This window comes from Cryptomeria japonica, chromosome 4 (assembly GCF_030272615.1).
Source record: "Cryptomeria japonica chromosome 4, Sugi_1.0, whole genome shotgun sequence".
Taxonomy (NCBI): Eukaryota; Viridiplantae; Streptophyta; class Pinopsida; order Cupressales; family Cupressaceae; genus Cryptomeria; species Cryptomeria japonica.
The window spans coordinates 760,778,334-760,791,301 of record NC_081408.1 but is presented as its reverse complement, the minus strand read 5'-3'; the positions used below and the strand labels follow the sequence as shown (position 1 = coordinate 760,791,301).

General features: G+C 32.5%; 1 protein-coding gene across 1 annotated transcript in view; it reads left to right on the top strand.

Moving 5' to 3' along the window:
- The window catches only part of LOC131875373 (U-box domain-containing protein 33-like), a 29,970-nt gene extending 24,850 nt beyond the window's left edge, over positions 1-5,120 (top strand). Inside the window, exons 3-6 of the mRNA XM_059219480.1 lie at positions 3,044-3,167; positions 3,247-3,789; positions 3,877-4,641; positions 4,923-5,120. Of these exons, the coding sequence (XP_059075463.1) occupies positions 3,044-3,167; positions 3,247-3,789; positions 3,877-4,641; positions 4,923-5,120 (1,630 nt within the window). The remainder of the gene's footprint in view (positions 1-3,043; positions 3,168-3,246; positions 3,790-3,876; positions 4,642-4,922) is intronic.
- The last annotated feature ends 7,848 nt before the right edge of the window (positions 5,121-12,968 follow it).

Genomic DNA, 12,968 nt, shown 5'->3' with positions numbered 1-12,968 from the left:
TAACCTTTTGAACAATGACACTATGGTACTGAGATGTTTCATGCCCTAGCTTTTCTGCTATCCATTTTTTTTTCTTTTGAGTGCAAATGATCACAACTAATAGCACTTAAATGGGAAAGATTTTATAGTTTGTGCCTTGGCATTTACTCTGTAATCACTTCGGCCTTTGCATTCAATGCTCTCTAAAATTACTCTCTCCAATATTACCGTTGAACCCTACTTTAAAAATGGTTAAAATCTCTTTGTTGGGCTCCACTTCTACTTTCAAAACAAGCTTCTCTCAGTGCCTCGTTCACTTTACTCTTTGCTTTCTTTTGTTTGAAATTTATAAAGAAAGTTTTGCCCTTTTTATTAGTCTCCTATGAACATTTTAACAAAAAATTCAACTTACTTTGTTGGGCTCCGTCATCTATTCATGAATATGCTTTTTCTGTCACCTCTCTCTCTTGAACAATTTCTTTACTTAGAACTTTCTCCTATTCACTTGCCTATATAAATGAGAGTTCTACTTGTTCTTTCGAAGGCTAATATGCTATCGTGAACCATCAAATCTACCAAAGAACTTAGCAAAACTAGAGCAATCACTGAGTTCAACTTCAAACAATGAGGACTAACAAACAAAAGACTTAATCAATCAATTCCAATTGGACTATCAGAGAATGACACTAGAAAAAGAATGACAAAAGACTTATAATTTTTTATTGAAAACAATATAAAACTTAGTTCCATTTATTCCATCAGATGCCGACACTTGGGATATAACTTTATCTCAAGATGGAGGAGGATAGAGTGATAAAGATGAGGGCTTGAAAAAAATTGAAACAGGATGCGGGGCGTGAAGAGAAGTTCAACTCAACCCATGTTCCACCAACTAAGAGATTTTCCAGAACGATCTAGCTCCAACTAACTTGTCAAAGATCGACATCAATTAAAGTTCAACTAACTTGTCAAAGATCGACATCACTTAAAGTTTTGACTCCAACTTTTGACAAAAACTTCAAGTGACTACTAAAGATTTCACCTAACACAAAAATTACAAGGCAAGGCTAAAATTGAAGCTTGAATAAAATGTTGGCAACACTATACTATCCTTCTTCATTCTATTTTGAATATTTGTAAAATATATTAACATCTTTTGACGATCAAATTACGGCTAGAATCTACAATGATATGCAATATCCATTTATCTTTTAAATAGAAATTTTAAACACTTTTACACTATAGGGAACTGCAATAATTTGAGTCGAGTCGAGTTGTAGTGGAATTTTTAGCTTTAGGTAAAATATAAAAAATGTTGACTGAAATGGGCACCTATTTTGTAAATAATAGGTAATGTTATACTTTGAGATCTCATTAAAACCTTCAAAATGGGCACCAATTTTTATTTGGTTTTGAAAGGAAATGGATACCTATTATTTACAAAATATGTACTCAGTTTGTAGATAATGCACACACCGATTACTTAGAAAATGGGTGCCCATTACTTAGAAAATAGGTTATCCAATTCTAAAATTAATTTTCTTTTTAAAAAGCTATGATTTCATTTTACCTACCCAAAGGCCATAGCAGATAAACAAGATCCTTCTTTCATGCCACTCCAACACATTTTCACCTCCTCTAGCTAGTGACTCATGCCAACATCTCCTCTAAGTATGTACCTCTATCTTTTTTCTCTTTTTTCTTTTTTATTTGAAATGTATTAGGATTTAAATTAGGGTTTTTTAATGATTTAAATTAAAGCGATAAAAATAAATAAGGGTTCAAATTACACTTCTTATAATAACCTACACTATTCTATCAACAATCATGTGATCTCATTAGACATTACTCAATGAATATAGAAAATAAGTTATCTCTTCACATGATCCATATATATAGCCCTTTGTTGCTGGATATCTCACAAAAGAATCAAAATTACAACTTATAAGTGAAATTTTGTTTCTTCAAATGGTCAATAACCCAGAAGCATCTCATCCAAGTTATCTATGACGCATGAAAAATAATGTTTGATAGTCACACCTATTACAAGGGAATATAACCATAATATTTATAATTGCAACATAATAGAATTCATCCAAGAAGTGATATATCTAAATAAAGTAACCATAACTAATTTAAGAGGCACACTCACCTCAACAAAATTGAAAAATCTCCCTTTCATACACTATCATTTAAAATATTAAAAACTAGATGAATTATGCAAAAACCAATGGAGGCTTCGAATGATCATAACCACAAAGGACAAGCACAAAATAGAATCAAGTGTTAAAGTCTCAAAAATGTTGGGTACTTGGTTCATAAAAGTAATGTTGGGTGTTCTCGGTCTTTAAGCCTTATGTGCCATCTATTTAAGGCATTTAACTACCTTGTCTTAATATTCAAATCAATTTCTATATCATTTGTTCTACAAGACTTCAAATGGAAAAAGAGTATAGATCTACATTGTACATATGTTGAAAAACTATTCTCATTAATTGTTCTCTCAAGTTTTTTAAAAGTTGACCTAAGAGAACATGTCCTATTATTATATATTGATTGTGATTTTTGAAAGGTATTCATCCATACAACAAGTCATAAATATTAGAAAGTGTTTAATAAATTAAAAACAAAGTGATGAAAAAAAGTAGGAACAAATATTATGCAAGGTCAATTTGAGATGCAAAGGATGAATTTCTAATTATAGATTTAAAAAATAATACGAATCCAATATGAGATTCAAAGATTATAAAGACAAAAAGAAGTCTATTTCAATTTATCAAAGCTAAGTTAATCTGTGTTTTGTTTATATGCATCTTATTAATTTAACCTCTTCTAATGAATATTTAATAAAAAATACATAAGGTTAGTTCATACGACAACTAGTCGACATCGACCGGCGGGTATGACATTAATCGCCCTTGCTCAAATCGCCGTGGAAAGTCCGTGGGCGCATAACGCTAAGGAGAGTATCATCCATAACATAGGAATAACCCCTCTTTGGAACGCGTAACAATATTTTAACCATCTAAACAAGTGATATTCTTTGTAAGAATTAAAGCTGCAGGAGAATACACACCCAAGTCTCGAAACTTGAGCTCACAGAGGCGGCTGCAATGATATCAATGAAATCAAATGAGAGCGTGAGATGTAAGAAAGCAGAGCAGGCTGCCATGATAGCAAATTTCAAGGTATGAAACCATTTCTTCTTTTCTAGATGCAAAATATTGTTCCTCTGATAAACTCACATAGATTTTCATGTTTGTCCAGTACGAAAAACTTGAAGCCGCTTTCAAAGAAATCGTCAGAGAGAAAGAGATAGCAAACTCGCTTTTAAACCATTATGCACAGAAATGCGAAAGCCTTGCGAGGCGACGAAACGAAGTCGAAGAAGAAGTACAAAAAATGGTGGAGAAACTGACATCACTTGGAGCAAAAGTGAATGAATGCTCCCGTGAACGACAGGAAGCCCTGCTGGAGGTCAAAGAAACACGGCGAAAGCTCGCCGCTGTGGAGGAGCAAAACTACCGGATTTTGAAACAAAAGGACGCCGAAATTCAACATCTTCAAAATTGCTTGCTTTCAATGCCGGGAGTTCAAATTCCGATATCCTCGTCGTCCTCTAATAACCTTGAATTCAGCGAATACTCTTTTGAGGAAATAAAAGCAGCAACCTTCGATTTCTCCGACAGTTTCAAATTCGGAGAAGACGACTACAGGAATCTGTACAGAGGCAAAATAAGACAGACAACAGTTGCAGTCAAAATCCTCAAGGAGATGGCTTTCCAAGGTCGGCAGGATTTCCAAAGCGAGGTATGCACACTAAAATAATCTTAACGCATTGCAGATTTTGCTTTTCTTTGTTTTCTTACAGCTTTTATATAGCCTTCTCTTGTTCAGATCGATATTTTAAAAGACGTCCGGCATCCGCATTTGATAAGGATTGTGGGAGCCTGCTCTGAACGAGGATGTATACTTTACGAATATATGTCCAACGGATGCCTTGCAGATCATCTCAGCTGCCAAAATGCCTTTCCGCCGCTCCCTTGGTACGCCAGATTTCGTATTGCCACCGAAGTATGCTCGGCTTTACAGTATCTGCACAGTTTCATGCCGGATCCAATATTCCACGCCGATCTGAAACCCCACAATATACTCCTTGACGAGAATTATGTATGTAAAATAAGTGACTTCGGCCTGTCTCGTCTTCTGTCGAAAGATGTGCACTCGGAATCGGAGCCAAAAGGCACATTTTTTTATATGGATCCGGAATACCTGACAAGCGGTGAATACTCTAGCAAGTCTGATGTTTACAGCCTCGGAATCGTCCTTCTTGAGCTTCTCACCGGAAAACCGGCACTAGAACTCGTCAAAGAGGTGGAACGTGCCTTACAAAATGCACATTTTGACAAAATTTTGGATCCTTCAGCCGGTGATTGGCCATTTGCAGAGGCTACTCAAATGGCTTATCTTGCCTTGGATTGCACGGATCTGGAAAGAAAGAAGAGGCCCGACCTTCAACTGACTGTGATGAAAATGCTGAATCAGCTTCGAAACAGGTTCGCTGCGACAAATCTTGGGAGACTTGTTGAAAGTGGGGAAAAGTCGGAGCCAGCGACTGAAGAAATACAAGTTCCCAGCTATTTCCTCTGTCCAATCTTACAGGCAAGGATAATTTTCTGCATTCTTTCATTATTACTTTCTACTTCAAATCACCCCTTTATCTGATTCCATTATTTCGCATTCACCTTATTTCGTTAGGTTTTTATTGTAATTAAAGCTTAGGCTTACGGTTTCAAAAAGAATTCTTCCGATTTGCTGGAAGTTATGTAGAATCCAATTTCTCTTTTTCATATGATTCTGTTTACATTTCGCTGACTTCATTAGGTTTTCGTCGTTCTTAAAAATTAGGGTTATGACATGAGCAAAATTGTTCCGATTTGCAGGAGATTATGCAGGATCCTTACATTGCTGCGGACGGTTTTACATACGAGAAGGAGGCGATACAAGGATGGTTTGATTGTGGACATGACACATCTCCCATGACAAATGAAAAACTTGGGAGTAAGAATCTGATAGCAAACTTTTCTCTGAGATCAGCCATTCGACAATGGCAAGAAAGAGGCGATATCTTGGACATTTAACGAGTGACAATTTTATTTATTATTATTGAAGATCATTTTTGTAAGTTTAAGAGATATTTTAAATTGTTATTATCAAATATCATTTTATTTCATAAATTAGAAATACTTTTTTAATAAATTACTTATTTATCAATTTTTATTGTAACTGAAGTATAAACTTGCTATTCATCAAAGAGATTTGAAATATTAATAATTAAATTGAAACTTTAACAAATTTTTTTGGCAAACTTGACTTTATCTCCCAAATTTGAAGTTCGCACTGATATTTTGAGGCAAAGGCTTGTTCATTTCAACATTGAAACAAAGTGTTACAAACAATAACCTTGATTTTTGGAAGATTAAATTATGAATAGTAACCGAGGCACCAAAAGAGTCAAGAATACTACAAGACAACCAAATGTCCCTAAAAAGGAAAATGGAGAAATTGATAGCACAAAACAATGACATATCAAAAATGCTCTTTGTGGCTCTATAGAATACTTAGGAGGAAATTGATAGGAGGAAAGCTAAAAAGAAACGTCACTTGAATTCATCCCTTGATATTGGAATAGAGTCATTGGTGTCAAGGGTGAAAGCTACACCGAAGTCTCCTGCTATTTCTTCTAGTAAGGGTTCAAACAAGAGGCTCTCCTTCTTTGACTAAGTGAAAGAGTTGAGCCAAGATTGAAAAATTAAAAATCCCCCCCACCATGTAGGCCATTTGTTCATGTCTTTGGTTGTGGTGTGATTGTTGGTTTTTTCTTTTATTCATCTAGTACAATCTAATTTCATCTTCTAGTTTTCTGGTATTTGGTTTTGGGTGTCAACTGGGTTCTATATTTTTTGGCAGTTGGATGTTTGGTTTGGGGCTCTCACTCCTTGTGAGACCCTAGGTTTGTTTGCTTTAGCGACTATGTAATGGTTCAAGCCTCTCTCAGTTTAATCTAATAAAATCCAAGATACCAAAAGAGTCAACAATACTTTTGATAATATTCAAACACCCTATAGGGAGCCCTAAAAGTCAAACCCAAGTAAGGACAATCTTTCCCAAGTTTCCTATTGACTCAAATCCATGTTTCCATTTACAAAAAGAGAGACCATGGTAATGTCCTTTATCAAAAAGCCAAGGAACCTCTAAGAGAACCTTATTAGATATTGTTTACTAACAAATCTAAATTAGAAAAGACCATCTATCATAGAGATAATACAATTCATTTCATTTTTTGAACACTAAAAATACCATTGGTGAACTATGTCAACATTAGGTTCAAAGAAAAGGAACTTACCATGAAGGGCATTTGACTTCCCAAAGTAGCTTCATCCATGAAGGTGTTAAGAAGAGAGACCTTAATACCTTCCTTGGGAACTTTAATAGAAGAGGTAGAAGAGCTGTAAAAAGACTAAGTGTTTCTACCAATAAGTTTTTTATAAGAATAAAATATAGGTTTTATAGGGACCCAAAACCTAAACAAAAATTAAAAGTCAACAAAGACAAACTAGACACCAAGCCATAGTAGGCCAGTTGCAAGAAAACAACATAAAATAGCATCTAATAACCCAAAGATTATATAATATTGTTCAACATTTGAATAGTCTTAATATTTTTATCAATATAAATCCTATTTATCTTAGTAAGATCCTCCATATCACTGGCATTGACTTACTTACCAATAATTTGATAAGCACATAAGGTGGAGATAGAACATCAAAGAATGGTTCTATCGTATGAGTAGACCAATCCAGTGGGGCTTCATTTTTACCAAACATTTATTTGACATCTTTTCTAAACAAACAATAGAGGTCTTTTTATTTTTAAGACCAACTTTCAAAGTTGTCTGTTTTGAAGGACCCATAACAACATGGTCGCTAGAGCTTTGATTCATGTATTAGCGATCCTGCTAGGGGCTGCCTCTGTGATTACCATTCCTTGAACATATCTTGGTTAGAAGAAAATGTACAATGTAAAAAGTTGTATAACTTGGTTTCATGCATAAGTACAAATCTATGTGAATATAAAGATGCAAATGAGTTTAGAAATATGGGCAATGAATTTTATTAAAAATATTTGGACAAAACTAAAAAAGATTACAAATGAAATTTACAATTTTCAAATATATAATATTTTTTCATTGTTTGACATAACTTTCTATTTGTTGATTTTTTTTTTAAACAAAGGGTCCCATAAAATTGAAATGACATACATTATTACTTTTAGTAACTTCCTTTTTTAGAAAAAAATATATTTAATCAATCTAGACATCATCTATACATGGTGATTTTTAAATTTTACTATATGTTTAGCTCAAATTATGTCTTACATGCATGAGGGATTGGAAAAGCATAAATTAGGACTACTAGAAACATAATAATAATATATATTTATTCAAAACATACAAAAGACACATCACGAAACTAAATCATCATATGCATCTTTCCATAATAGGATTTTAAAAAAATAGTTTCAATTAGGACATATTATGCTAGCCATAAACATGCATGTTTTGGCTTAACATACATAATTTTAAGAAGATGACTTTTGTACATCCTACATAAAATTAAATTTTATCATTTGAATATTAGTTTAAATTAAGTATTTAAAAATGAGAAATACAATAACTACATTTCATAATATACTATTGTTAAACGTATAAATTCAATGAAGTTTTACTCCAACTATGACAAACTTTGACTTTTAGGAAAAACCAACTTCCACTTTTTGGCGAAAAGGTGGACCTGTCATCTTGCACATACCATATTATGAGTTCCTCTTAAAAAAAACAATGTTGTAATAAATCACCTTTTCTTCTTCTTACAAAGCTAACAATAAAAAATAAATTTATTGGTTTTACGTGTAATGATGTGACCCCTTAAATTTTTGGTAAAAGTGAACTAGATAATATCATCTAATGTGGCTCTTGGTAAATAACACACTAAGAGGTACAAATCTATAATTGATAGGAACCCACATGTGACTTACAATCTCATCTCAGAGGCACTCTATTATCTTGTGATCCTAACTTTGATATCTTATTAATAGGACTTTGAGTATCATTTGTGATGAGGATATATACATGGTCAAATTGGAAAGTAATCATGTATTATGAAGTAGATCTTATTATTTAATATAGAAGCATTTTTCTAATTAAGTAAATTGGGAAAGAGCCCAAACCCTTACATAACAGCCCAATGAAAAAATAAAGGGGTCTCATGGGTTGTGAGACAACCCAATATTAAAGACTAGAACCCAAAAAAAAACTAGAATTGGACCTAAACCAAAAAATGGACTATGAGAAAAAATATCAAAATAAAACCCTTAGGAGACACAAATAGATCATCTTATAGACTAGGGGCTTTCATAGTCTATGAATCCTAATTGAGTACATTTAGTTTCTCCCTAAAATTAAGCCTTTTGATCTTAGAGGACTGCTTAGCAGGATTGACATTTAGGGAATCAACATTATCTTTACCTCTTTTACTAGACAACACCAAAGCGCCAACCACAATCTCAATGGAACACTTCTACTTGGCATGTTTCCTTTCTAACTGCTATTGTAGAACCATCATATGATGTCTTCATTATTTCACCATCTCCTTAATAAAAGAAACAATCACATTAGATTTTTACTTGAGCACAAACTACTTATCCTAAATAACAAAGATAGACTTCTCCATATTCTTCCTTTCTTCCTTTGAGACCATTTTTTCTTTTAGAACATTCAAACCCCCTTCCAAAAATCATATTTGTTGAGTCTATCTACCAGATTGTTAACCTTGACTCACACCCTCTCATGTTTATCCTCTGAGAATTAGTCCCTAGCCCTCACATCCACCTCAGCCAGAGTCTCATGCCTATTGATTTTCCTTTTCAAAATGTATATTTAAGCGAATAGTCATCTAATGATATCATTTTGTTTATTATAGGCAATGCATAACTCATTCACTTTGTTTGTTATAGTCAACAATATAGACCAATGAAAAAGGATTTAGGGAAGACCTAGTCACATTAGGATGAGAATCCCTAGTTATCCATTTAGAGTAAGTGGACTAGGAGGAATAAGACTCATCCAAGATGACTTCTTGGTCCACAATAGAAATAATATTCTTCCCCTTGTGGGACTTACTAGGGGTTTCAAAAAATTTCATTTTGGTAGTGCGTTGAGGATTGACACATGGGCAAACCTTTAGGAAGGAGTGAAAAAAGCCGAGAAAGAGGCACCTAGCAAATTGGACTCAAGGGAATTAGTTAAGTTCACAATGAGAGAAGGGTTAGATTGGGGACTATGAGTAGGGAAACGGATCAATTAAAAAATATAGAATCTAAGAAGGTTGATGAAGGGTTACACATTATATTTAGACTTGGCCACCACAATTGATTGAGAAAGAGAAGAGAAAAGATGAAAAGGAAAATTCATGTTAAAATCATGCCTAAAATGGTTCAATAGCATAGGAAAAAGTTGAGAGTGGAAACTTTTATACCTCCTATTGAGAGTCACATGCTCCATTAGAGTCGCATTCACATTCTTCCGCTCCCTTGGGAGGGCCTCCTTGTTAAACCCATTTGAAGTCGAGAGATTTTTGACCACCCACAAAATTTTTCTTGAAATCTTCTATTGGGTATGGTTGTTGTTGCACCAAAAGGTCAACCTGTCAATTTCTGCTACAACCACTAGACACATAGAATCCATGAGAAGAAGTTAAGCCATGTCACTAACCCACCACTTGTGTTGCACAGAGACCAAGGGTGCACATCTTGCAACAATCCCCAGCACAAGCAGGGTTTGAACCTATGACTCAGTTCTGATACCATTTGTTGGGTACAATTTCCATTGCACCAAAAGGTCAACCTATCAATGTCTGCAACAACCACAAGACATAGAATCCATGAGGGGTGGTTAAGTCATATCACAAACCCATAGCTTGTGTTGCATAGAGACCAAGGGTGCACACTTTGCAACATCTTCTTTCTAATTTCCTTTAGGAGTCTTAGGAAACATAATCCTTTCAATGGAGAGGCCAGTGACAACCATAATGAGCTCCATCGACATAGTGAAAGACATCCGCCAATACTAATACTGCCTTCAACCCAAAAGAGGGAAAATGAGAAAAAAGAGAGGGGTCATGAGCAGTCATGGCCTCAAAGTAGGAGGAGAAATTACCCCTTTCAAAAATTGATCAAAAAACTTAATCCTCTATAACTTTCTTACAATTATCGGGCTCCGTCTAAATTAAGTGACCACCCATGGTAGACTAGAGCACTATAGAAATAGAAATCTTGAAAGCTACCAAATTAGGAAATTTAAAAACAAAAAGAAGAAACGGAGAAACTTAAAAAACTAAAGCAATCCTTTCCCAAAAATGAAGAGTCTCTTCCCACATAGAGAAATTGTGATAAGAGGTGATAGGAATGACGATTACTAAAATGACAACCCGCAAAAGTTTAACCATATTAAAACTTAGATTGTCTCAGATTGTGGCACAAACATCCCCTAGGAGTTCATGCATAGAAGTTTGCATTTGTAAATAATTGGCAAAGAGGCCTAGGTTAGTTAGCCTATCAATTGACTTGTTCCCTTCCCTAAGGGTGTGGAGCAATTTGATCCATCTAAGAGTAGATTGAATACAAGAAGAATCAATGATTAAATCCTTCATGGGCTATCTAGGGGATGCATCAGATCATGAAGCATCATGATGACATTCTTAAAATCCCCTTCAATGATGAGATTGTTAAAATCTTTCTTATTAGCCAAAGATATGCCATGAAAAAATCAGCCACCACCTCAGCAAAACTGGAAGTTTGAACCCTTAGATTGATCACATAGGCAAGCACTAAATTACCTTTTTTATCCTTTATGATGTCAAACCCTCTGACCTAACTAGATTCCCTTTTGATGAGCCGTCAACTATAGAAGCATCTATTACTCATTCATTTTTTAAAATTTATTTTGTATTGTTTAATTTATTTGTTTTAGCTTTAATTTTTTATTACATGTTAAATTATATGTAATTTATATATTTTAATATCTATACACTTTCTAGATAATTGTTAAGTAAAATAAAAACTTTTAAATAAATAAAATAATTTAAACAACTATTTAAAATTTTTTAATATATTTACCTATTTAAGATATCTATAATATTTTATATTATTATATTTATTAATAAATATTAAATATTTGACAAACACTCCATAATACCACTATACAATTATAAAACTAATAAAAATAATTAATATTTTATCAAAATAAAATGTATCATTATGATTAAAACAACATTTTTTTACCCTACAAATTAAACCGTAAAAAGTCCTAACTTAGATAAGAAAAAAAAATTACATTTACTGACTTATATTGATCAATATTTCTTAAGGCTAAGAAATAAAAGAACGTAATACAAACATTAGAACTATTTTAATATACGAATGTTATCAATCGACATTTGGCTTGATTTGAATAAACGAAGATAATTCGTGGTTATCATTTAATAATATAATAAAACCATTGACTTGAACATTTCCAATTGAATTTGTCCGCTTATGTCATTGTTGCGTTGCATTTTGTATTTGGTGGAATTTGGTCATCTTAGATAGTTCATTTTATGGTTAGAAATATAATCTTGTCTCTTATCAATTTATTAATGATATTAGATAAGAGGATAATTCATAAATAATATAATCTTATAAATTATAATTAAAAATTAATTTTGAGAGAGTTCAGTTATAAATTTAGAGTACAAGTCATATCATATAATACAAATTAATATTAAAACTTTATAATACAAATAAAATCAGATACTTAGCGTGCAAGTTATGTATAATGTATATATCTAAGTTTCTCTTATCAATATATTAATGATATTGGATAAAAGTATATTTGATAAATAATATAATCTTATCTGTTATGTTTTTAAAGTATATTTACTAATGATTGTAGATTATTATTAAAAATTTGTTTTGAGAGAGTTCAGTTATAAATTTAGAGTACAAGTCATATCATATAATACAAATTAATATTAAAACTTTATAATATAGATAAAATCAAATACTTAGCATGCAAGTTATGTATAATGTATATATTTTATATATGTTGCTTGTAATTTGATAGAAAACAATCATATAGATTAGAAAGAAGATGTGTATCTAATGTCATTGAAATGAGAATATAATTAATAAAATAATAATAATTTTTATCATGTTTTTTATGTAAGTTTGAATGCATTTTTATTTTGCATTCTAAAAAATAGTTTTATTTATGAACAAAGAAAGTTTTTAGTGTAGATTGTCAAATATGAGCACATGTAGAAGTTTTCATTAAGTTAGTAGTAAAGCTTGTTTCTCGAGCAAAGGATCTAAACATTACAAAATTGCTTTGCACTTCCCAATGTGAATAGCAATCCCACACAATAATCACTTTCATGGTTCAAGAGAAAGAATTATGAATATTAGACTATAAAATCAAGGATTCTATTTTAATTACTAAATCTAAGGGACTTGGTAGAAAATAGGTGTACAAAATCCCCAAGTCAAGCAATATATAATCATCTTACTCAAACTTAGATTTATTGAGGGAAAACAATGGGAAGATTAAAAAAGTCCTATTTTTCAAGGTATAAAAGTGAGGCTAACGAGGTTGCAAATGTTAAGCTAAATTGGAAATTTACAAATGAGAGATTTTGAATCTATGCATGATTATTTTACCGAGGAACTAAGTGTGGTCAAAAAAATGAAATGAGTGGAAACTCTATTATTGAACAAAGAATATTTAATAGAATATTGATGATTCTACTAGCAATATTTGACACCATTGCTATTACGATTAGATAATCCCATGAATTTTGGACCTTAAATCTTATTTCAAGTTTTCTAAAAGCTGA